We start from the raw sequence: 26920 nt of genomic DNA on the forward strand, positions 1-26920 counted from the left end.
ATCTGCGGGGGCCCAGGCCCCTGTGGCCCCACGCAGATACGCCCCTGCTTGTGACTCTGGGTAAGTCACTTAACCCTCCATTGCCCCAGGTACAAATAAGTACCTGTATATAATATGTAAGCCACATTGAGCCTGCTATGAGTGGGAAAGCGCGGGGCACAAATGTAAGAAAAATAAATATTGAAGATTCTAGATGGAATGTTGCTACTATTGAGATTCTACATGGAATGTTAATGTTGCTATTCCACTAGCAACATTCCATGTAGAAGCCTGCCCTTGCAGATCAGCAACGCGGCCGCGCAGGCTTCTGTTTCTGTGAGTCTGATGTCCTGCACGTACGTGCAGGACGTCAGACTCACAGAAACAGAAGCCTACGCGGCAAGGGCAGGCTTCTACATGGAATGTTGCTAGTGGAGGAGTAGCCTATTGGTTAGTGCAGCAGACTTTGATCCTGGGGAACTGGGTTCTATTCCCACTGCAGCTCCCTGTGACTCTGGGCAACTCACTTAACCCTCCATTGCCCCAGGTACAAATAAGTACCTGTACCTACTACATAAACTACTTTGAATGTAGTTGCAAAAACAGAAAGGCAGTATATCAAGTCCCCTTCCTGTTTCAAGTTCCAGCACTGCCCATAGCTTCCACACCTGGGGTGCTTCACATGTTCTGCAGCAATCATAGGCCAGGAAACATGCTGCCTGGACATGGTAAGGCTGTGGGGGGAGAAGAACACTTAGGGTAGGGGAAAATGTGAAAGGGGGCGGGGCATGTGTCCTCCTTTTGAGGGATAAAATATGGTAACCCTAACTTAGGGGTCCTTTTACTAAGGTGCGCTGAAAAGTGGCCTGCGCTAGTGAAGGCGCGTGTTTTGGATATGCGCAGATCCATTTTTCAGCGCACCTGTAAAAATGCCTTTGGGGGGGGGGGCAAAAATGGACATGCGGCAAAATGAAAATTAGCACATGTCCATTTTGGGTCTGAGACCTTACTGCCACCTATTCACTTAGCAGTAAGGTCTTACACGTTAACTGGGCGGTAATGGTCAATGTGCGTTCAAATGCCATTTACCGCCCGCAGGCCAGAAAGTAAAAATATTTTCTGATGCATTGTGATAGTCACCTCCAGGATAGTTGGGTTAAGGCAGCTTCAGTCTGAACTACAAGTCCCAGAAGGCATTGCAGGCAAGGAGCCAGGGGGTGAGATGGAAAACCCGGACTGGACTCCTAGCTGCAATGGGGGAGGACATGGGTGTAGGCTAACAGGAGGTGTAGGTTGGCTGCCACTAGGGGGAAAGAGAGATAGGAAACCCTGTGTGCAGGAGCTCTTCATTAGGCTCATGCTCAACTCAGCTGGTATGGGTGTGTAGAGAAGCTAATGAGTGGAGAATGATTGGTTGTGAAGGCAGAAGCCAGGGATTGATTAGGCAGGTGGGAAGGAGTCTCATTAGTTCTGTCCAGGAGAGAGAAGGGAGAAGTATTTGCAGGCTGAAAATCCTTGGGCAGGGAGGTCCCTAAAGTACTGAAGCAGGCTGAGATTCCTTGGGTGAGAGGAAGTCCCAAAAGTATTGAATTCATTGTGAAGCTGATGCAGGGGAAAACCCTTGGGTAGAAGGAGTCCCTAAAATATTGAACTCTCCTGAAGGTAAAGAGGATAGAAGGTAGAAACTGCTGCTTGGTGACTGAACTGAAAGAACTGTTTGTCTTGGGAACTGAATTACTGTTTATTGTGAACTGGATAAAGAGCCCAGACTGGAGCCTGTATTGAATCCTGGTATGTGCTATGCTGCTGTTGGAACTGTGTACTAGAAACCTGCATGGAATAAAAGTCCTTAAAATTGAAGTTACTGGTGGACATCTGTTTCTTCATTGTACCGGGAGCCTGTGGCTGGAGGAGATTGTTCTATCCTTGGCTGCACAAGAGAGGTGCCTGGTTACAACATGTAGCCAGGCAGTAATTCCAAATTGACGCGCATTGGGCGCACATAGAGGGGCATAATTGAACGCGAACCCCCATATCCATGGGCGCCTATCTCCGAGGATGGGTACACGAAGGGGCGGGACAGACCGTATTTTCGAAAAAGATGGGCGTCCATCTTTTGTTTCGATAATAAGGTTGGTGCCGGGGAAAATGCATTGGATTTGGGCGGATTTGAGCTGGGCAGTATCAGTTTTCACTGATAATGGAAACCGAAGGCGCCCAGCTCAAAAACGAACAACTCCAAGGCATTTGGTCATGGGAGAGGCCAGGATTCGTAGTACACTGATCCCCCTCACATGCCAGGGCACCAATCAGGCACCCTAGGGGGCACTTGTAAAAAGAAAAAAAAATGTTAAATACCTCCCAAGTCCATAGCTCCCTTAATTTGGGTGCTGAGCCTACTACTACTACTATAAATAATTTCTATAGCGCTACCAGTCGTATGCAGCGCTTCACAATTGAACATGAAGCCCCCCAAAACCCACTGCCCACAACTCTACACCATTACCATAGCACTTATGGCTGAAGGGGGGCACCTAGATGTGGGTACAGTGGGTTTTGGGGGCGGTTTGGAGGGCTCCCATTTACCACCACAAGTGTAACAGGTAGGGGGGGGATGGGCCTGGGTCCACCTGCCTGAAGTGCACTGTACCCACTAACAACTGCTCCAGGGACCTGCATACTGCTGTGAAGGAGCTGGGTATGACATTTGAGGCTGGCATACAGGCTGGAAAAAAAACGTTTTTAAAGTTCTTTTTTTTTGGTGGGAGGGGGTTAGTGACTACTGGGGGAGTCGGGGGAAGTGATGCCCGATTCCCTCCGGTGGTCATCTGGGCAGTTGGGGCACTTTTTTGGGACTTGTTCGTGGAAAAAAAAGGGTTAAAAAACGGCCCAAATTCTCGCTTCTGCCGCCTTTCTTTTTTCCATTATCGGCCGAGCGCGCCCATTTCTCCTCTGCCGACAAACACTCCCCAGCCCTGCCTTCACCATGCCTCCGACACGCCCCCGTCAACTTTGTTTGTTCCCGCGACAGACTGCAGTTGGAGGCGCCCAAAATCGGCTTTCGATTATACCGATTTGGGCGCCCACGGGAGAAAGACGCCCATCTCCCGATTTGGGACGAAATATGGGTGTCTTTCTCTTTCGAAAATAAGCTGGATAGGCACCTACACGGCTTAGTAAAAGGGACCCTTAATGATGACAGATGCTGTGGTTGTGCCGGAGCTCTGGAATTAAATACCATTAGCCTTGCAGGCAGAGTGCTGTGTATATTGCATTTCAAACATATGTTAAAAGCTCACTTGTTTACATTGGCATATTCCACTTTAAGTTTGGGTTACTGAATGTTCTTGCTTTCTTATTTTTAGTAGTATTTAAAATTTTTTTGGAATGAATGACCTGAGTGCTGCGGGCTTTCCTACTTTATTGATTTATTTATTTAACACATTTATATCCCACATTATCCAGTGGCCTAGTGGTTAGGGTGGTGGACTTTGGTCCTGAGGAACTGAGTTCCATTCCCACTGCAGGCACAGGCAGCTCCTTGTGACTCTGGGCAAGTCACTTAACCCTCCATTGCCCCATGTAAGCCGCATTGAGCCTGCCATGAGTGGGAAAGCGCAGGGTACAAATGTAACAAAAATAAAATAGATACTATTGGAGATTCTACATGTAGAGGAGTGTGGTAGCCGTGTTAGTCCACTCTTAAGGTTATCAATAGAAATCAAACAAAATAAAACATGGAAAAGAAAATAAGATGATACCTTTTTTATTGGACATAACTTAATACATTTCTTGATTAGCTTTCGAAGGTTGCCCTTCTTCCTCAGATCGGAAATAAGCAAATGTGCTAGCTGACAGTGTATATAAGTGAAAACATTCAAGCATTACTATGACAGTCTGACAGGGTGGGAGGAGAGGGGTGGGTAGGAAGTATGCATGGGGACATCAAAGCATATCATTGATATTCTAACAGGGTGGGTGTGGATAGGTGAGGGGAGGGTGATCAACAGAGACATACAGCTTTATGGTTTATAATGGGCTAGGAACCCCAGATCCTTGTTAAGTCCTTTCTGTTGGGTGTTAAAATATTCAATCATTCTGACTTCAAAGGTCTTACGTTCTTGTATGGTTTTAAAGTTACCTTTGAGGATTCTCACTGTGAAGTCACTGGTACAGTGTCCTGGTCCTGTAAAATGTTGACCAACAGGGGTGGGAACCCTGCTGGCACCAGTATTGTTCATGTGATGTCTATGTAAATTGAATCTTGTGTTAAGCATCTGGCCTGTTTCTCCAATATAGCATCCTTCGTTACATTTTTTACACTGAATGATATATACCACATTGGAAGATGAGCAAGTGAAAGATCCCTTTATGTTGAATATCTTTCCTTTGAGGGTAACTGTGGGGTCCTGTGAAATATTTTGGCATAGTTTGCAACTGGATAAATTACAGAGATGTGTGCCCTTCTGTTCCTTTTCAGTCTGTGATGGAAGTTTACTTCTGATTAGCTTGTGTTTTAAGTTGGGTGGCTGTCGGAAGGCCAGTACTGGTGGGGATGGGAATATCTCTTTCAGTAATTCATCCTCCTGGAGTATAGGTTGTAGATCTCTTATGATTTTCCTCAGTTTTTCCAGCTCTGGATTGTATGTCACTACAAGCGGGATTCTGTCTGTGGATTTTTTCTTTTTGTACTGTAGCAGATTCTCCCTGTGTGTTTTGAGGGAGGAGGCAATATTCTTGGAGATTATTTTGGGGTTGTAGCCCTTCTGTTTGAAGGATTCAGTCAGGCTTTTAAGGTGTCTGTCTCTGTCCCCTGGGTCAGAGCAGATACGGTGGTATCTTGTGGCTTGGCTGTAAATGATGGATCTTTTTGTATGTGAAGGATGGAAGCTGGAGTTGTGGAGGTAGCTGCATCTGTCTGTGGGTTTCTTGTATATAGATGTTTGTATACAGCCATCACTGATTGAGACCGTGGTGTCCAAAAAATTGACTTTTTCTGGGGAGTAGTCAATTTTGAATCTGATTGTAGGATGGTATGTATTGAATGCAGAATAAAATTGTTTCAGAGTTTCTTCACCCTCCGTCCAAATCATAAAAATGTCATCGATGTACCGGTAGTATTTTAGAGGTTTGGTCTGGTGTGTATTCAGAAATGTCTCTTCCAGCTCAGCCATAAAAAGGTTGGCATATTGGGGTGCTGTCCTGGTGCCCATCGCAGTGCCCATTATTTGCAGATAGATATCATTGTTAAAGTGGAAGTAGTTGTGAGTTAAAATGAATTTGATTAATTTTGTAATAGTTTCTGGTGAGTATTGATGGTCCAGTGTGAATTTTTTTTTAGGAGTCTTCCACATGCAGCTATGCCATCTGCATGTGGAATGTTGCTAATCAAGAAATGTATTAAGTTATGTCCAATAAAAAAGGTATCATCTTATTTTCTTTTCCAGATTCTACATGGAATGTTGCTACTATTGGAGATTCTACATGGAATGTTGCTATTCCACTAGCAACATTCTATGTAGAAGGCTGCGCAGGCTTCTGTTTCTGTGAGTCTGACGTCAGACTCACAGAAGCAGAAGCCTGCGCGGCCACATTGGTGGAATAGCAACATTCCATGTAGAATCTCAAATAGTAGCAACAGTGGAGGAGTGGCCTAGTGGTTAGGGTGATGGACTTTGGTCCTGAGGAACTGAGTTTGATTCCCACTTCAGGCACAGGCAGCTCCTTGTGACTCTGGGCAAGTCACTTAACCCTCCATTGCCCCATGTAAGCCGCATTGAGCCTGCCATGAGTGGGAAAGCGCGGGGTGCAAATGTAACAAAAAAAAAAAAAAAATCCCACTTAGTTGCAGGCTCAATGTGGCTTACACAATATTGGACAGGTAGACTCCGGTTCAATAATATAAATACATAGTACAGTAGAAAGCATGTAACAAACATCAATATAGAACAACAAGGAAATAAATAAATACCTGTAGCTCCTTTCTTTTATTTCTTTTATAATAACTGTATTGTAAACCGCTTTGATATTGTACTATGTAGAGCAGTATATATTAAATTAAATAAACTATAAACTATGGGGAGAGGGACTAATAGACAGAGGAGAGATGCTGGACACAGAGGTAAATAGCAACATAGAAGGGAAATGGTGGATATGGAGGGACAGGAAAACACTAGATGGAGGAGGGGGGGAAACACTGGATGGGAAAGGGGAAGGGGAGATGCTGACATGAAGAGAGAGAGGTGGTGAGTTAGTGTAAGACTGGGGAAGGAGAGAGATGGGGATCAGTGGCGTACCAAGGGGGGGGGCGGTCCGCCCCAGGTGCACGCCGCTTGGGGGGGGGGGGGGGGTGCCGCGTGCCTGTCGGCTCTTCGTTTTCATGCTCCCTTTGCCCCGGATCAGGTTACTTCCTGTTCCAGGGCAGAGGGAGCATGAAAACAAAGAGCCGGCAGGCGCACGGCACCCCCCCCCCCCTCCAGCGGCGTGCACCCGGGGGGGGGGGGTTCTTTCGCCGAGGGTGGGCGTCGCGCTGTTCCGGGGGCGCTGCACCTGGGGGGCGGGGCGCATTGGCGATTCACCTCGGGTGTCAGCCCCCCTAGGAACGCCACTGATGGGGATTAAAAGGATTGGGGTGAGGGTTGAAAAGCTGTAGGTAGATGCAGTAAAAAGAGGGAAACAGAGGAGTGGTTGGTAAGAAGGAGGAGGAGTATTATCTAGATCAGGGCCGCCGAGAGGGGGGCAGGAGGGCAAGATTCCCCCGGGCCTGGCATCCAAGGGGGGCCCGGCGCCGGGGTCTGTCTCTCTCCTGCTCCTGATGGGACCCAGGTGATCGCGTAATGCAATCATCCGGGTCCCGACAGGAGCAGGAGAGAGACAGACTCCAGCGCCGCTGCCCCCCCCCCCCCTTAGAGGCAGGGGAGGAGCAGACACAGGATTGCAAATTGGGTTTGGCTTTGGGGCCTCTGGTTTGGCTGGTGGGGGTCCCCAAGCCGCACCAACAGAAGCCTTCCTCCAGCGCTGTTCTCCGCCGCATTACCCGCCCTGCGGCTGCTTCCCCTCACGTCACCCATGCTGGGTTTTGATGAAATTGAACATGCGTGATATGAGGGGAAGCAGCCGCAGAGCAGGCAATGCAGCGGAGAACAGCGCTGGTGGAAGGCTTCTGCTGGCAGGGATTGGAGACCCCCCTCCAACCAAGGTATGTAGAGTTGCAGTGGGGGGGGCAGGAAGCTATAGCAAAATGTGCCTCCCCCCTACTTTGGGCTCTGCCCCCCCCCCCCCCCCCCCAGGTTTTGAAGTCTGGCTACACGGTATCCTGGGAGGGCGGCAGCAGCGGTCCTGCTTTGGGGGGATGGTGGCGGCAGTGGCAGCCCTGCCCTCTCGGTGGCCCTGATCTGGATATAGAAGCAGGAAAATAAATGGAAGAAATCAGAAAGATCAGTGTTAGAGATCAATGTAAGGGAGGAGATGAAAACAAGAGGCGAGAGAAGAAATAGCAAATGAACAGGACAAGAGACCTGGAAGCTGAGTTAAAAAAAAAAGATGGGTACGGAAACCAGCCCTTGTACTTACCATGCACTCAATTTTGATGTTAAAGTGTGGTAAGTGAAAAAAAAATATATATATATATATAACGCACTTTAGCAAAAGGTCCACGCTCTCATTACCTCTCGCCTTGACTACTGCAACTTACTCCTCACCGGCCTCCCACTTAGCCATCTATCCCCCCTTCAATCCGTTCAGAACGCTGCCACACGTCTTATATTCCGCCAGAACCGATATACTCATATCACTCCTCTCCTCAAGTCACTTCACTGGCTTCCGATCAGTTACCGCATACAATTCAAGCTTCTCCTCCTTACCTACAAATGCACCCGGTCTGCGGCTCCTCACTACCTCTCTACCCTCATCTCCCCCTATGTTCCCGCCCGTAACCTCCGCTTTCAGGACAAATCCCTCCTTTCAGTACCCTTCTCCACCACTGCCAACTCCAGGCTCCGCTCATTCTGCCTTGCCTCACCCTATGCCTGGAACAATCTTCCTCAACCCCTACGCCAAGCCCCCTCCCTACCCATCTTCAAATCTCTGCTTAAAACTCACCTCTTCAATGCTGCCTTCGGCACCTAACCTTTCGAGAAATATAGTATGCCCTATCAGATCGACTCTACACTTGTCTTTAGATTGTACACCTGTCTTTTAGATTGTAAGCTCCTTGAGCAGGGACTGTCCTTCTATGTTAAATTGTACAGCGCTGCGTAACCCTAGTAGCGCTTTAGAAATGTTAAGTAGTAGTAGTAGTAGTAATGTCATTTGTAATTCCAGAGTTCAACTAAAGCACCTTATCATGATGTAACTGCACTGCCGGATTCAATAAACCTCAGACCTAAAACACAAAAGCTTATATGAGTTCCGCAGTCTGTTTATATCTGCAGCTCTGTGAACGTCCTGACCGCAAGGTGACCTCGTTCCCTGACACAATCCTCCAAACCTCTTAATAACATTTACCAACGTACACCACTTGCTTTGCTTCAGCAGCTAATCTGGATTGTGCACTGATAATACATGAACACAAGAACTGACCCATCTTCATCACCTTTATCTGCTGTTTCAACACTGCGGGGCCTGTTTACTAAGCCGCACTAGGGCTACCGCATGGGCACCCAGCAGTAATGCTGAAGTTGGTGCATGCAGTTTCCCACAGTAGAAAATCATTTTCTATTTTCTACCAAGGGGGGGGGGCGTTCACTGGCCGATTACCGCACGAGTAGCGCATGAGCCCTTACTGCCTTCTAAATAAGGGCAGTAAGGGCTCAGGCAGTAAATGGCCACACGCTAATTTTATGTTTCAACGCTTTTATTGATGATTCTGCATAAACAATTCAGATTCCATTTACATGAAATTAAGAACACAACCAGAACATCTGTCACCTCTCGTTTAGACTACTGCAATCTGCTTCTTGCTGGCCTCCCACTTAGTCACCTCTCCCCTCTCCAGTCGGTTCAAAACTCTGCTGCCCGTCTCATCTTCCGCCAGGGTCGCTTTACTCATACTACCCCTCTCCTCAAGACCCTTCACTGGCTCCCTATCCGTTTTCGCATCCTGTTCAAACTTCTTCTACTAACCTATAAATGTACTCACTCTGCTGCTCCCCAGTATCTCTCCACACTCGTCCTTCCCTACACCCCTTCCCGTGCACTCCGCTCCATGGATAAATCCTTCTTATCTGTTCCCTTCTCCACTACTGCCAACTCCAGACTTCGCGCCTTCTGTCTCGCTGCACCCTACGCCTGGAATAAACTTCCTGAGCCCCTACGTCTTGCCCCATCCTTGGCCACCTTTAAATCTAGACTGAAAGCCCACCTCTTTAACATTGCTTTTGACTCGTAACCACTTGTAACCACTCGCCTCCACCTACCCTCCTCTCTTCCTTCCCGTTCACATTAATTGATTTGATTTGATTACTTTATTTTTTTTTTGTCTATTAGATTGTAAGCTCTTTGAGCAGGGACTGTCTTTCTTCTATGTTTGTGCAGCGCTGCGTACGCCTTGTAGCGCTATAGAAATGCTAAATAGTAGTAGTAGTAGTACTGTCTCTAAACAAATGATATTCTCATCATCAACTTTTTAGCCTTTTCTCCCTCCCCATCCCATTCCTATATCTTCCCCCCCCCCCCAGCCCCTTCCTATTCGAGATTACAAACATTCTGAAACGCTAGTTCTCTCACAATTTATGCCATTCATAAAGCATTGAGAATAAGACGTCTACTGCTTTGTGTCAAGTAATCCAGAAAATAACCCCAAGTCTTCAGAAAAATTTGTTTTACATCGACATGACCCTCTTGCCTCCCTTGCTTCCCAGGTCATTAATTGATGTATTTGATGATGCCAATGCCAGAACTCAGGCCTCGTCTCTGATGTCCAAGATTGCACAATGCATTTCCTTGCAAGCAGACAAAGTTTACGACATAACAGTATCCCGTCAGCGTTGAGACCTCCAATCCAACACCAGTTGACGTGGACTACCGACGATCCTACAAGACATTAGGGAAGAAAGAAAAGCCGCACGCTAATTTTAATATTAGCGCACAGCCGTTTACTGCGCCATTGTAAAAAAATGCATTTTTTCCCACCACGGTACAAAATGGCCCAGCGCGTGCCAATTTCATACGCCAAAACTAGCTCAGGCCATTTTTTACCACAGCTTAGTAAAAGGGCCCCTATATTACCTAGTTATAGGCGGTACAGACATTTTTTTTTTTTAATAAATAAATAATCATGGTACAAAAAGCAGGATATCAGTCTGATAGAAAAATCCCTTACTCTGCACATTTCATTCTGCCTGGCTAAGGGCCACGCTGTTCATCCTTCGGGGGCTCATGTGTAGCACCTCGAATATTGTGTTCAATTCTGGTCGCCGCGTCTCAAAAAAGACATAGTGGAATTAGAAAAGGTGCAGATTCCTAAAATGAGCCATTAACGACACACATAGGTTACAGACTACTAGCACTTACATGCGTCGGTGCCAATATATTTACATGCATGCTAGGTGCTATTGCCAAATTTGCTTAATGCGTACCTACAAGGGGGAGACAGAGCATGGACGAGCCATGGGCATGTCCCCATGTGACAAGTGCAACTTATAGAATACTATCCATCGTGTGCATTGCACCGACCCAACATAAAAATACCTGGACACTTGCGACACAATGTAACCAAAGACCGTAACGGACATTATCTGACTCTTCTTCCCCCATTCCCTCTCTAAGTTCCCCCCAATTGTACCTACCATACACGTACCTCATTCTACCGCAATATCACTTTGTATTCATTCATACCATGTATTTGTTCAGACTGGAATCGGCTAACGCCATTAACGGTAATATGTAAGTCACATTGAGCCTGCAAAAAGGTGGGAAAATGTGAGAACAAATAATAATAATAATAATAATGGTACATTTAGATGTGCCAGCTTACATCAATCATTGACCTGCCATAGTGGGCGTGCTGAAATTTTAGTGTGCCAATGAGCCTATATGCTAGTAGTCTATAATGGCTTAGGTGCGCCTAAGCACTTATTTGCAGGCTCAATGTGGCTTACATAGTACCGTGAGGTGTTAGCCACCTCCGGTGATGAGACATATACAGAGTGATGTTGTTACAGTCACATTAGAGAATCAAGAGAAGAAGAGTTATATAATGTTCATTGCAAGTTTTGGTTTCGTTGTGTTGCTGAGTTCAGGCACTTAAGTTGGATCAGTAGGGTATGCCTTCTCGAACAGATCGGTCTTTAGTGATTTCCGGAAGTTGAGGTGATCCTGCGTTGTCTTTATGGCTTTCGGTAATGTGTTCCATAGTTGCCTGCTTATATAGGAGAAGCTGGATCCGTAAATTGATTTGTACTTGAGTCCCTTGCAGCTAGGGGTGGTGAAAATTTAGGTATGTTCGTGATGTTCTAATTGTGTTTCTGGTTGGTAGGTCTATGAGATCAGTCATATAACCCAGGGCTTCGTCATAGATAATCTTGTGGACCAGGGTGCAGATTTTGAAAGTAATACATTCTTTGATTGGGAGCCAATGCAGTTTTTCTCGTAGGGGTTTAGCACTGTCGAATCGCGTTTTTCCAAATATAAGCCTGGCTGCTGTGTTTTGAGCAGTCTGTAGTTTCTTTATGAGTAGTCCATTGCAATAGTCAGCATGGCTTAGCAGCATTGATTGTATCAGGTTGCAGAAGGTTGCCCTTGGGAAGAATGGTTTCACGCGTTTAAGTTTCCACATTGAGTGGAACATTTTCTTGATTGTAGAGTTAACTTGGGTCTCGAGTGTAAGGTTTCGGTCGATTGTGACACCAAGGATTTTCAGGCTATCTGAAATAGGGAGGGCGTAGTCCAAGGTGACTAAGTTTGTGGGTATATTCGTGTTGTATTGGGATGAGAGGATATGTGAAGGTTAAATGAAAAGTAATGCCTCCACTTCCATAATTCATCAACAGATGGCTCACTGAAGTGCTACGTGTTCACTTGTTCTATCTATCTATCTATCTATCTATCTATCTATCATTTCTATAGCGCTACAAGGCATACGCAGCGCTGTACACCATACACAAAAGACAGTCCCTGCTCAAAGAGTCAAAGAGCTTATAATCTAGATAATAAGGGTAAGGGAATAAAGAGGTGAGGATAAAGGACAGGGTAAGTGAGTTAGGAGTCAAAAGCAGTGGTAAAGAGGTGGGGTTTGAGTTTGGACTGGGGAGCGGCAGAGTGAATGCACTTATAGGACGTCAGACTAGAACAAAGCCTTGTGCGGGATTGGGAAGAAGAGGACCTCGGCTCAGCTGGCAGGGGCTGGGATCCCCCGCCAGCAAAGGTAGGCGGCGGGGGGAGGGGGGTCATCGGCAGGGGTGTCTAGGGTCAAATCTACGGGGGCCCAGGCCCCCGTGGCCCCATATTGGCTACGCCCCTGCTACATGGGTAGCATTTGCTGTTGAACATAAGCAGAAATACAGATCACCAAAGGGGCTTAATTATTAATCTGGGCTACAGTTAAGACATGTTATTTTACCACTAACTCATGCTATTTTAGCACATGGCCCATTTTATCAATGACATCTAGTTACTAATAACTAGGGTTAACAGTAAAATAACTCATCTTGATAGCGGTAGCATAGCCACAGGGGGGCCTCAGCAGCCTGGACCCCCCTCCCCCTCTTCACTTCGGGCTCAGGCCCACTCCAACACAACTCCAACACAGTTGCATCCAAAACATGTCTGGTAGAGGTGTTCAATCCCTTCCAGTCGAACAGTTTCCCTGCCAGAGCCCTGTCCATGCATTGGTGGAATGGGGCATTATGACATCACAATATCAGCTCCGGTTACCAGATTCCGAAACTCTTCACACAAAGGGGGGGGGGGGAGTTATCAATGTGGGCTACTGTTAAGACATGTTATTTTATTACTAACTCATGCTATTTTAGCATAGGTCCCATTTTATGCAATGACATCTAGTTACTAATAACTAGGGTTAACAGTAAAATAACTCATCTTGATAGCGGTAGCATAGCCACAGGGGGGCCTCAGCAGCCTGGACCCCCCTCCCCCTCTTCACTTCGGGCTCAGGCCCACTCCAACACAGTTGCATCCAAAACATGTCTGGCAGAGGTGTTCAATCCCTTCCAGTCGAAGAGTTTCCCTGCCAGAGCCCTGTCCATGCATTGGTGGAATGGGGTATTATGACATCACAATATCAGCTCCGGTTACCAGATTCCGAAACTCTTCACACAAAGGGGGGGGGGGGGAGTTATCAATGTGGGCTACTGTTAAGACATGTTATTTTATTACTAACTCATGCTATTTTAGCATAGGTCCCATTTTATGCAATGAGACCTAGCTATTAATAACTGGAGCTAAGAGTACATTAACATGTATTAACAGTAGCCCAATATCTGGCTTTTGGACTAATTTAGTACACGGGATGAGTTTTCCTTTGATCAGGACAGTGTAAAATAAGCTAAGTATGGTGGTTCCTGATCATACAGGTAAATTACTGTCATCAATCATGTTGTCTGTATTTGGTTTGAGATCCAGTTTAAACTGGTAGACCTGTACTTTAGTAAAGGAGTCCCAGCATGCCCCCCTCATAAATAATATTCAGATACATCATATTTTCAGAAGAGTAACTTCCACTATGTGCCGATACATCAACCCTAAGAATATTTAGGGTATATAAACTATGAGATTGGACAATTCCTCTGCAGTTCCAGGTAGTGATTTATAGAGGGACATAATCGAACGGCGCCAGCCAAATAGATGGTCAGCCATCTTCGGGGCCTGCTCCGCAAGGGGGCGGAGCCAACCGTATTTTCGAAATACGGTTGGGGCCAGCTAAATCGATCACCAGGTTTAGAGGAGATGGCCGGCTTCGTTTTTCAGCCATAATGGAAACCGGGTCCGGCCATCTCAAACCCGGCGAAATGCAAGGCATTTGGTTGTGGGAGGAGCCAGCATTTGTAGTGCACTGGCCCCCCCTCACATGCCAGGACACCAACCGGGCACCCTTCTAGAAATTAAAAAAATAAATAAAAATAGCTCCCAGGTGCATAGCTCCCTTACCTTGGGTACTAAGTCCTCCAAATCCCGGCCAAACCCCCTCCCCACAACTCTACACCATTACATAGCCCTAAGGGGTGAAGGGAGGCATCTACATGTGGGTACAGTGGGTTTTGGGGGGGGGGTTGGAAGGCTCAACATTAACCACCACAAGTGGAACAGGTAGGGGGGGATGGGCTTGGGTCCACCTGCCTGAAGTGCACTGCACCCACTAAATACTGCTCCAGGGACCTGCATACTGCTGTCAGGGAGCTGGGTATGACATTTCAGGCTGGCAAAAACTTTTTTTTTTAATTTATTTTGGGTGGGAGGGGGTTGGTGACCACTGGGGAGTAAGGGGAGGTCATCCCCGTTTCCCTCCGGTGGTCATCTGGTCAATTGGGGCACTTTTTTGTGACTTGGACCTAAAACCAAATGGACCAAGTGCAGCTGGCGAAATGCTTGTCAGATCCGGCCATCTTTTTTCCATTATGGGGTGAAGCTGGCTATCTCATAACCACGCCTCTGTCCCGCCCCCACCCTGCCCCGCCTTCTGTACCCTCCCTTGAAGGTTGGCCAGCTCCGCGATGAAAAGCAGTTGGGGCCGGCTAAAATCGGCTTTCGATTATACCAATTTGGCCAGGATAAGGAGATCGCCGGCCATCTCCCGATTTGTGTCGGAAGATGGCTGGCGATTGCTTTCGAAAATAAGCTCAATAGTAACCTGGCGGAAGAGAAAGACCAGCATGGCCTTTGCAGAACAAAGCGAGCACTGGAAATGACTGCATTTTAAATCCACTTCTTTTAAGAAAATGTAGCTAATCCCACATTTTAGCTTAAAAGTCTTCTTTGGTGAATTTGAACCTAGAAGTCGTACAGTCAATAGAAACACTGACATTTATCACCTGGTACGAACAATTCACTGCCTCCATCGTCTGCTCCGATCAAAACTATTTTCTTACTAATCCATCAAATGGTGGAATTCTCTCCCTGAACAGATAAGAGTAGCAACTTACCTAGTTGATGTTTCAAAGATTACTTGTTCCCTGGCTGCTTGGTAGATAGATCTGAAGTTCTTGAACCTAGGAGCACATCCTAACCAAGCATCTCCAAAATGTTCATTGCCGGTGAAGAGAAAATCTCCATCCCCTTTCTTCACTCTGCACTGTAGTAGGGTTTTAATGGGTCCTGTCCACTCATGGCTGACTTCATCCTGCTGAAATACCCTGTTCTTCTGCCTGTAAACTTGTTTTGCGCTGACTTCTACTTGAGACATTTGATGTTCGGAATCGTGAGTGACATTTTTGATGGATCCTCTCACCACTAGACATAATCTTTTTGGCTACTGATGTCAACAGGATACTGGGCTTGATGGACGTTTGATCTGACCCAGTATGGCAATGCTTATGTTCTTACTTTGACCTAGTACTCTGAACACCACTAGTCGAATCCTTCATTTTCTTTCTAAGATGAACAGGTTCCTTTGTATTGGACTGTAGAAGTAGCCCGATTGTCTTGGAGAAGATAAGCCCAGCTTATCTTTATTCTCAGAGAAAGAGAGAAAACTTTAGTTAGGCGATATCTTGATTTGATGTTGCTAAGCATCCAAGTACCTGTTAATTTCCTCCATGCTTTGAGATTTAAGCAATTGACAGTGTTCAGATCATTCAATTAAAAAGGTTAAGCTTGTTAAACTGAATCAGAGCCACTGGTTCAGGCTGCTTTCTCTCTGAGATGGAGCCTATAAGACTGAAACGTCTCCTGCCACCGCCTGCCTTTTTTTCTTTTTTTTTTTTTAAATCCGTGCAGCCACGCAGGCAGCGCTTCGCGTCTGCCCTGCGTGTGCTGTGAAAGAAGTAAATCGCCAGCGCTGGCTTCGGGCCTTCCCTCGATGTCCCGCCCTCTTGTGAGGTAACTTCCTATTTCCTCGAGGGCGGGACATCGAGGGAAGGCTCGATGCCAGCGCTGGTGATTTACTTCTTTCACAGCACACACAGGGCAGACACAGGCAGGCGGTGGCAGGAGAAGAGGGCTCTGTGGCTCTCAATGGAGGGGGGACGGGACTGGGTCGGGGGGGAGCTCAGAGGGGAGAAGGGGATTGGAGAGGGGTGGGGGAGTTCAGAGGAGGGGTGCTCAGAGGGGAGAATGGGGCTTGGGGAGGGGTGGGGGTGCTCAGAGAGGATTGGGGAGGGTGGGGGAGCTCAGAAGGGTACTCAGAGGGGAGAAGGGGATTGGAGAGGGGTGCTCAGAGGTGAGAAGGGGATTGGGGAGGGTGAGGGTGCTCAGAGGGGAGAATGGGGATTGGGGAGGGGTGGGGGTGCTCAGAGGGGATTGGGGAGGTTGGGGGAGCTCAGAAGGATACTCAGAGGTGAGAAGGGGATTGGGGAGGGGTGGGGGAGTTCAGAGGAGGGATGCTCAGAGGTGAGAAGGAGATTGGGGAGGGTAGGGGTGCTCAGAGGGGAGAATGGGGATTGGGGAGGGGTGGGGGTGCTCAGAGGGGATAAGGGGACTGGGGAGGGAAGTGCTCATGGGAGAAGGGGTCTGAAACTGGAACTGGGGGCTGAAAAGGGGCAGGGGCTGAAACTGTGGGGGCTGGGGGCTTTAAAGGGGACAGGGAGAACTGGCTGGGGCTGAAGCTCGGGACTGGTGAGAGAAAAGGGCTGGGTTGAAACGAGGGGCTGAAAAGGGGACAGGGAGAAGTGGCTGGGGGCTGAAGCCCAGGACTGATGGGAGAAAAGGGCTTGGGACTGGTGGGATAGTGGGGCTGAAAAGGGTGGCAGGTGGGAGATGTGGGCTGGAACTGGAACTAGGTGCAGGTGGAAAGAGGGGGCAGAGAGAGGGGACAGACCCTGGATGGAAGGGGGGGAGCATGAGGGAGGGCAGCCCCTGGATGGATGGGAGAGGGAGGGCAGCGAGAAAGGGCAGATGGTGGATGGAAGGGGCAGAGAGAGAGGGCAGACACTGGATGGAAGGGACATTAGAGAGGGCAGACACTGGATTTCAGAGAAAGAGCGAAGACAGATGCTGGATGGAAGGAAGACAGTGAAAAGAAGATGAGGAAAGCAGAAACCAGAGACAACAAACTATAAATAAAATATATTTTTTTATAGTTTGTTGTCTCTGGTTTCTGCTGACCTGAGGAAGGAAGTTTTGGCCTCTGAAAGCTAAATGTATTAGTCCAATAAAATGGTATTTTATTTTCTATATTTGTTTTATTTCTATTTGTTAATTTGTAAAGTGATGATCGGATTTGTTAGTTTTTTCAAATTTACATCCACTGTGTTTATATTTTGCACAGTACTAGGGGACATTTTCTGTTTCTGTGGTGTTGCATTGTATGCAGAGTGTGGCATCGGGGGATCAGTTTAATTTTTGTCTAAATAGAAAGTTTATGATTACTTATTCTATAGTGGATTAGGGTGTATCTGTGTTTGTGAAAAAGACATGGCTTTCAGTTGGCATTGACTGTGCAGGATCCACGATCTGTACTAATCTGTCTGTTTTCGTTTTACAATAAGTGAATTGATGTTCTAGTGCTCACTGTAGCGTTTAAGATGCTTGTGTGAGTTGTAGAAATGACTGTTATGGTATGGTAGAATTGCGCTATAGGTCCTGAGTGTTTTGTATTCTCGGCATGCCTAGTACTGGATTTGGGGGGGGGGGGGGGGGGGGGTGTTAAAAAATGACCGGCCCCGGGTGTCAACTACCCTAGCTACGCCACTGCTACCAGCTATAATAATTTTAAGCTGTTTTTAGTGATATTCAATTTTTATTTCCTGATATTTATACCTAAATATGGGAAGCTTCCAAATAAATTAAAAAGTTATCAAATAAGTAAAACCAAAATCTTTTGTCCTCCACCTTTTAAGGCAGGGCTTTCCGAATGGAACAGATCTTGGGGTGACTGACTTCTCTTATTCCGGCACTTACCGCCACTGCTGAAGGGGCGGGCCGGGAACGTCAAATCCCAGACCCGCAGCTTGTGGTCCGATCCTTCTCTCGCCTTCCCATTGGGGGAGCGCTGCTTTACGCACAATCTGGCCTCACTGATGGCTACAGGCCCTGGCCAATGAGTTCAGGGAATGGGCGGAGCAGGCGGCTGGGAGGTGTGTGAGTGGGCGGAGCAGGCGGCTTGGAGGAGGAGGTGTGTGTGAGCGGCGGTTGCATTCGGGAAGCTCCTGTAGCAGCCTGCTGTGCTGTGGGACTGGGCTCGAGGTCCGACTCTAGAGAGGTGAGCCGGTGCAGTGTGGGATATATTTGTTTGGTTTCATTGATTTGCTGGGATAGGGACATGTACCTAGGTGCAGGGCTGCCGGGCCAGGCCCCCTCCACCGGGCCGGGCTCTTTGCATTGAACTCACAGTCTCAGCGCCTCACCTCCGAAAGCGCTGCAAGCAACAAGCAGCGGTAGATCACCTCACCTCCCTTCGAGCCCCCTCCTTCCCTCCCTGTGTCCCGCCCTCACAGAAGTTACGTCAGGCAAGGGCGGGACACAGGGAGGGAAGGAGGCCCGATGGGAGGTGATCTGCAGCTGCTTGCTGCGCTTTCGGAGGTGAGGGGCAATGCAGGGGGCCCGGCCCTTTGACAGCCTAGGTGTGTGTGGATAAGGGCATGTAGAGTCTGTCTCCCCACCTTTCCTAAGAGCAGTTGCAGGTTCTCCTGGACTGATTTTGAATTCACTAACTTTAATGCATTTCTGCATATCTGTAATGAATACACATGATGAGGTACATTGCACCAAGATAAGCTTTGCATGCAGAAATCGATTTCACGCATATTTTATTTATTTATTGCATTTGTATCCCACATTTTCCCACCTATTTGCAGGCTCAATGTGGCTTACATAGTTTTGTTAACATTGTTATTCCATGATATCAGATACAGTTAGTATTGTGCAGAGATTAAGTAAGGGAAGAGAGAAGAAGGAAGGGAGTGATTAGGGTAGTTGTAGAGGTGGGCTTTCATAACTGAGTGGGTAGATTTGCATCTGCAGATCTATTTGATGAATATTCATTGTAGATTTAGCTGAAAAAGAAACAGATAACGGGAGGACCCGGTTGAGAGTCACTGACGGCCAAGCTGCTACTTGATTTACAGTGTGTGTCTCTCATATCTTTCTGTTGCAGCATGGACACTGCGCTGTACCTGGCAGGGCTCGGGCTCCTTTTCCTGCTCTGGGTGAAGGGGAAGGGCTTGGAGTATGTGATTGTTCACCACCGCTGGATCTTTGTCTGCCTCTTCCTGCTGCCACTGTCCCTTATCTTTGATGTCTATTACAACCTGAGGGCCTGGGTGGTGTTCAAGATGTGCAGCGCCCCAAAACTTCACAATCAGAGGGTGAAGCAAATCCAGAAGCAGGTATGATGGTGTGGCAGATCCTGCGTGAAACAATATTTTCCTAAACCACCTGCATTTTTCCATTTCAGGGTATCTTTTGATGTCTGTATGTGTTTGTGTCAGTGGCAAGCATGTGATACAGTGAACTTGCAGTATTAGCTTCAAAGACAAAAGATCTACATGAAATAATAACCAGATTATGCATAACTAGTGAGGTGTAAGGAACAAACACCAAGAAGATGAGTCATCACAATTGTTGAAAAGACTTTTATAGCTGAATATTAGCTGACAGTCGGAAATGGAAACAAACCAAAGAATACAAATATTTAGGTAGCCAGGGGGCGCTAGAGAGCGGTTGAAGAATGGCAGCTTCCTCCACGACCCTCCAGACCGGTCAAGACGCATGGGTTATGTCCTCCTACCAGCAGAGGGAGACTGAGAAACACTGAGCTTTTGAATACTGTATATATAACCTGTGCAGTACATTCACTAGCCAGTATTTTCTCAGTCTCAGCAGAGGTAAATGGACAGCCTGTGCAGTCTTCAATAGTCTGGTGAGGTAGTTTGGTTATATAGTTAAGGGGGTTTCTCCTCTTATTTCCTTATTTATTGGTTTGGAGTATTCCCTGTACGTGGAGAAAAAAAAAAAAAAGTGCTTCGGGGCCCTGGGTCCGGTGGGGCCCAGTTTCCCCCTTGGGGTGTTACACCTGTTTTCAGGTCCCTCGCCCTGTGCTGCTCTCTCTGGAGACGCTGGCAGCTTGTGCCTCGGCTGCTTTCTAGTATTGTAGCCTTGAGAGCCCCCACTTTTCAGCTGCCAAGGAGAAATTGGTAATATCTCTTTAAGAGCCGTCTGCAGCCTTGTTGGTAATATCCCTTCAAGAGTCGTCTGCAGCTTTGTTTACATAGCAACAGACGGCAGGCCCGTTCCTATTACTGGCGAAAGAGTGAGAGAGAGCAGGGCGGATAATGATTGTGGGGAAAGCTGTGAGACAGAGTGTTTGCGCCGGTCAGTGCTTTGAAGTTATGGCGGGCAAACTTCTTCGCTGTCGCGCGTGCTCGCGTCGGGGTATAGAGGCGCCGGGAGGTCAGTGCCGGCTGTGCGGCGAACCGAAGCAGGTCGCGCCGGTGGCGGCACCCCCTGTGTTAATAGCGGAGGCCCCAGTTAGTTCGGGGATGTTGGGAGTAGCAGCAACTTCGGCAGGGCCGGTTTCAACGAATTTAGTTTTGGCGGGAACGGCCGCCATTTTGGATTCCGCGCGCCCCGCGGAATCAGCTGTTTTCGGCCTTGCTGCTACCGGATCGGCTCCGAAGGTGGCGCCGGAGGGTCCAGGAGGAGTTGGTTTTCCTCCGGATTTTGTATGGACCCTGTTTCAAGCCTGGAAGTCGGGACCCCCACCTTTAGGGGAGGGGGTTTGTGCGGCTCCGACTAAGAGGCCTCGGTTTGAGTGGGACGACGAGGAGGGATTCTCTCCTGTAGGATCTGAAGGGGCCTTGAGTGATAGCGCGGATCCTGAGGGGTTTGAGGGTCCTCAAGAGCCGGAATTGGTGGTCCCGGGGGAGGATCCTTCTGTAGTGAGAATTTTTCACAGGGAGGAGCTTGCGGAACTCATTGAGCAGGTTTCTTCCACCCTTAAGTTCGAACAGCCAGAGGCGGTTTTGGGGGAGGCTAGGCAGGTGGATCCCTTGGTTAAGGGGATTCAGCGGCAGGCTAGGTCTTTTCCCATGAATAAGGACATCCGGGATATGGTGGTTCAAGAGTGGCATTCGCCGGATTCTCCCTGTAAAGTGTCTAAAGCGATGTCTAGGCTGTACCCGCTCCCACAGGAAGATAGAGATTCCTTTAAGGCTCCCACAGTGGATGCGGTGGTGACAGCAGTCACCAAAGCCACGGCTATACCGGTAGACGGGGGGACTGCTCTCCGGGATCCCCAGGATAGGAGACTTGAGGCCTTCCTCAAGCGGAGTTTTGATTTGTCGGCCCTGGCCCTGCAGGCCTCGATTTGTGGGGGGCTGGTTGCGAGGGCGTATTTCCGTTGGGCCGAGAAACTGCTTGATGACTCGGTGGAGGTTGGGACCTCCGGGGTTCAGGAATTAGCCAAATTGGAAATGGGATCCTCCTTTTTTGTCTGATGCGCTTTATGATTTACTCCGTGCTTCGGCCAAGAATATGGCTATGCTGGTGGGGGCACGTAGGGCACTGTGGTTGCGAGGTTGGGTCGCAGACGCGGCCTCCAAAGCGAAGCTTTGCTCTCTCCCGTTTAAGGGGTCCATGCTCTTTGGGGAGGATTTGGATAAGTTGGTGAAAGGTCTCAGCGATGCCAAGGCCCCTCGTCTTCCGGATTTTCGTCCTAAGGCGGCGTTCAGGGGTACTTCCTCCCGAGGGCGGTTTAAGGAGGCTCGCCGGTATAGGCCCGGGAGGACTAGTGGGGCCTTTAGAGGTCGGTTTTTCCAGCGAACTCAGTCCTTTCGGGGGAATCGGCGCGGAGGCCGTGATTTCTCCGCGGGAGGACAGGTGTCGGGGCGTAATTCACAATGAAGGTTGCGGGTCCAGGCCCTGGTTCGGGTAGGGGCTCGGCTGAGTCAGTTTTACCAGGACTGGGCCCGAATCACATCGGATCAGTGGGTCCTCGAAGTGGTGCGAGACGGGTACGCTCTGGAGTTCGACGGCTCGCCTCCCGAAAGGTTCCTGGAGTCCCCTTGTCTTTCGAGACTCAAACGGGCGGCGGTGCGAGACACGTTGGCGCGGCTGATCAGTCTGGGGGCGGTGGTACCTGTTCCCGCCGCTCAGCGCCGCTTGGGCTGCTATTCAATCTACTTTGTGGTCCCAAAGAAGGAGGATGCCTTTCGACCTATCTTGGATCTGAAGGCAGTCAATGCAGCCCTCAGAGTCTCCTCTTTCCGCATGGAGACATTGAGGTCGGTCATTGTCGCGGTGCGGGAAGGGGAGTTTCTCATGTCTTTGGATCTGACGGAGGCTTATCTGCACATCCCCATTCGGGCCGCTCATCAGCGATTTCTGCGTTTTGCGGTTTTAGGGAAGCATTTTCAGTTTTGTGCTCTGCCTTTCGGACTAGCAACGGCTCCTCGAACCTTTTCCAAGGTCATGGTGGTAGTGGCAGCGGCCTTGCGGAAGCAAGGGGTTCTGGTGCACCCGTATCTGGACGACTGGTTGATTCGGGCAAAGTCCCAGTCGGAGAGCGAGGAGTCGACTGCTCGAGTGGTGCACTTTCTTCAGTCTCTGGGCTGGGTAGTGAACTTTGGCAAGAGTCACCTGGTGCCGTCGCAGTCGCTGGAGTACCTGGGGGTTCTATTCGATACCAGGAACGGTCGGGTCTTTCTGCCGGGCCCCCGGATTCGCAAGTTGCAGAGTCAGATCCGACTATTTCTGTCAAGGGCGGCTCCGACGGCCCGGGAGTACCTGCAAGTCCTGGGGTTAATGGCGGCCACCATAGAGGTAGTTCCGTGGGCCCGGGCGCATATGCGGCAGTTGCAGTCAGCTCTTCTCAGTCGGTGGGCGCCTCTGTCGCAGGAGTTGGATGTACGCCTTCAGCTGCCGGTTACCCCACGCCTCAGTCTCCAGTGGTGGTTAGACCCAGGCAATCTGGAGAAGGGAATGCCGTTGGAGGCTCCGCAGTGGGTGGTTCTCGTCATAGACGCCAGTCTTCAGGGCTGGGGAGCTCATTGTCTCGGTCAGGTAGCTCAAGGACGCTGGTCTCAGGTAGAAGCTCAGTGGTCCATCAATCGTTTGGAAACCCGGGCCATTCGGCTAGCGCTTCTGGCGTTTCAGAGTGTGCTGGTAAGGAAAGCAGTCCGGGTGTTTTGCGACAACGCCACCGCCGTGGCTTATGTCAACCGTCAGGGGGGCACAAAGAGTCAGGCGGTCGCGGAGGAGGCGGCGCTGTTGTGTCAATGGGCGGAGATTCATCTTCTAGCGCTCTCCGCGGCACATGTGGCTGGAGTAGACAACGTGGAGGCAGATTACCTAAGCAGGCATGCTCTAGACCCCGGAGAGTGGTCGATTCATCGGTCGGTGTTCAATCGCATTGTGTCGGTCTGGGGACTTCCCGTGATGGATCTCATGGCAACGGCCCGCAATACTCAGGTTCAGAGGTTTTTCAGTCGCCGGAGGGATCCTCGAGCGGAAGGCATAGATGCGCTCCTAATGCCGTGGCCGCAGGAGTTGCTGTATGTGTTTCCCCCATGGCCGTTGGTCGGTCGGGTGATTCAGCGCATTGCTCGACACCCCGGACAAGTGATTCTGTTAGCCCCGAATTGGCCGCGTCGGCCGTGGTACGGAGATCTGGTGCGATTGGCGATAGCGGATCCTCTGCCGCTGTCAGATTCAGGGGTGTTGTGTCAGGGACCGATAGTTATGCCAGATCCGGATCGGTTCTCGCTTACGGCCTGGCTCTTGAGAGGCACAGGTTAAGGAAGAAAGGTTTTTCGGCCAGAGTTATCGATACGATGTTGAGTTCGCGTAGGCAGTCCACTTCGCTGGCGTATGTCCGGGTCTGGAGAGTTTTTGAGCATTGGTGTGCAGGTAGGCAGGTTCTTCCCTTTCGGGCGTCGGTGACAGATGTTTTGGAGTTTTTACAGGATGGTATGGACAGGGGTTTGGCCTTGTCGTCTTTGAAGGTGCAGGTAGCGGCTTTGTCGTGTTTCCGTGGGAAGCTCCAGGGAAAGTCGTTAGCTTCTAGTCCTGATGTGGTTCGATTTTTGAAGGGTGTTGTTACTGCGCCCGCCCCGGCGGCGGATGGTGCCTCCGTGGGATTTGAATCTCGTTTTGGATACTTTGGTGAGGCCGCCGTTTGAGCCTTTGGTTTCTGTTTCAGATAAGGATCTGTCCCTAAAGACGGTGTTCTTGGTGGCTATTACTTCAGCTCGGCGGGTGTCAGAACTTCAGGCTTTGTCTTGTAGAGAGCCCTTTTTGTCTTTTTCCAAGGAGAAGGTCTCGTTGCGCCCGGTGCCGTCCTTCGTGCCCAAGGTGGTTTCAGAGTTTCATGTGAATCAAGTGATTTCCTTGCCAGTTTTAGGTGATTTGGCCGGGGATGCAGAGCAGCGTCGACTGGCCAAGTTAGATGTGCGAAGAGTCTTGCGCTGTTACATTTCCAGAACTCGACACTATAGGCTCTCTGATCGTTTATTCATTCGCCATGGTGGGGCAAGGAAGGGCGCGGCAGCTTCCAAAGCTACGATAGCGAGATGGTTGAAGGAGCCAATTGCTTCGGCGTATTTGCTGAAGGGCCGCGTGGTCCCTAAGGAATTTTCGGCTCATTCTACCAGGGGTATGGCGGCTTCCTGGGCGGAGAGTAGTATGATTCCTCCATTAGATATTTGTCGAGCGGCGGTTTGGTCGTCATTGCATTCTTTTGTTAAACATTACAGGATTGATGTGCATGCCAAGGAAGAGGCAGGGTTTGGGGCTGCGGTGTTGACCTCGGGCCTACGTGGTTCCCGCCCTTAAGATATTACTGCTTGGGTACGTCCCATGCGTCTTGACCGGTCTGGAGGGTCGTGGAGGAAGGTGAAATTAGATCTTACCTGCTAATTTTCTTTCCTCTAGACCCTCCAGACCGGTCAAGGCCCGCCCTGTCTGTACTGTAGGCCAAGAGGTCTGTAGTCGGTTGTTCTATCTTGGCAGCTGTTGAGTGTGATTTCTATGGTTTCAGACTTGGTTTGTATAAGTCTGGTCAGGTGTGACCGTGTTTGTTAGTCCACCTGTGGAAGCACACACTATATGAAGGGCACAATGAAGGATATGAAGAAAGTGTCCAGTTGGCAATGACCACGTACGGGGTTATTAGTTCTAGTTGGTGTTGTTGTTGTTTTTTTTCTCTGCTTTGTCAGGGTTATACTGGCTAGTGAATGTACTGCACAGGTTATATATACAGTATTCAAAAGCTCAGTGTTTCTCAGTCTCCCTCTGCTGGTAGGAGGACATAACCCATGCGTCTTGACCGGTCTGGAGGGTCTAGAGGAAAGAAAATTAGCAGGTAAGATCTAATTTCACCATGATAAGGAAGCTCTTCACCTCCCTGGCTTAATAACATGATTTAACCTTCTTTTTCTACAAGTAAGAAGTATATATTTGCTTAATAACACTTAATTAATGGCTACTAGCAAACAATTGAAGAGTGAGTCGACTCTTACAATGGGTTCCAGCTCTAAACGATCAAAACCGGATCTATCATCGCTGGAGAAAGTTACAAGAGACAAGCCTGACGTCATTGCTACTTTTGTTTTAATAACAGAGCAACTTACATCAATAACAGGAATGCTGTCTGAGAATTCTTCAGATGTAAAATTTATCAAGTCAGGTTGCTCGCCTCAATGCGCATCTTGATTTGTTTGAAGGAAGATTGGATCAATTAGAACAACGCCTTAGCTGCCTAGTATTTCAACGTGCTATTAAAATGGTGAAGGATATGCAACTAGCCATGGACGACGCAGGAAATCGACAGCGTCGGAACAATATCCGTCTGCTAGGTCTTCCAGAGCATTCAGAGGAGGAAAATCCCATTAGATTTCTTGAGGAATTTATCCCAAAGCTACTGACGATCTCTTTTCAGCATTCTTTTGAAATAGAAAGAGCACACAGAATTCCATCTGGTAATTTTTCTGGCGGGAAAACGCCAAGCCCTAGTATAATGAAAATCCTTCATTTTCCTCAAGTCTCCGAAATTCTGCAACTTGCTAAGAGGCAACAGAACATTAAGTGGAATGGTAATCACCTTCAATTTTTACCGGACTTCACCAAATATACAGTGGATCTTCGAAGGAAATTTCTAAATCTTTGTCCTCATCTGAGGGCTTTGAATGCCCGATTTGGTCTTTTAAGCCCTGCTCGCATGAACGTGACGCATCTTGAAATCACAAAAATTTTTACTGTTATTTTGGAAAAATATATTACTGAACACGAAGGGGCCTGTATGCAAACAACTACGTGACTCATGTAAAGACGTTTTGTAATCTTTTTCATGAGATGGTATATGCGTGTATATTATATATACCATGAGCTGTAAGTAGTCGTACACTTATATTTGAAGGTTAATAGTAGCTAATATTTCTCTTTTAGGGAGGGGGATGAGTTTTTTTTTTTTTTTCTTTTTCATCTCCATTCACACTCTCACCTCCGGGAGACTCCTAAGGGAGATTTAGACTATTATGGTATACTCTTTTATTGTTATTTTTACATTTTTATGCCATGACTGTTCTGGGTTTTTGGGGTTTTTTTTGTGTTAAGGTCAATGTAATATCCTATACAATGCAACAGTGTTTGACGTCATTTGGGTGCCTTAGCGCAAACATATATCCTCTTTCTTACTAAAATGAGTAATCATATGAAGTGTGTCTCTTATTGTCAAAGGTATACTGAATCCCATAAAAAGGAAAAAAAATCTTGTCCTATTTACAGTCTTTGCATCAGTTGCTTTTTTACAAGAGACACATTTATCTGCTTTAGAATCTGTAAAATTGAAATCTAAATGGTTTACTTCCTGTTTTTTTTCTCTCCTAGTCTTAAA

General features: G+C 48.2%; 1 protein-coding gene across 1 annotated transcript in view; it reads left to right on the forward strand.

Moving 5' to 3' along the window:
- The first annotated feature begins 18229 nt into the window (after positions 1-18229).
- Positions 18230-26920, forward strand: part of LOC115458962 (delta(24)-sterol reductase-like) — a 48579-nt gene continuing 39888 nt past the window's right edge. The window contains exons 1-2 of the mRNA XM_030188818.1: positions 18230-18292; positions 19187-19418. Coding sequence (XP_030044678.1) covers positions 19188-19418 — 231 coding nt within the window. The 5' untranslated portion in view covers positions 18230-18292; position 19187. The remainder of the gene's footprint in view (positions 18293-19186; positions 19419-26920) is intronic.

The sequence above is a fragment of the Microcaecilia unicolor genome, unplaced genomic scaffold, assembly GCF_901765095.1.
Source record: "Microcaecilia unicolor unplaced genomic scaffold, aMicUni1.1, whole genome shotgun sequence".
NCBI classification, from domain to species: Eukaryota; Metazoa; Chordata; class Amphibia; order Gymnophiona; family Siphonopidae; genus Microcaecilia; species Microcaecilia unicolor.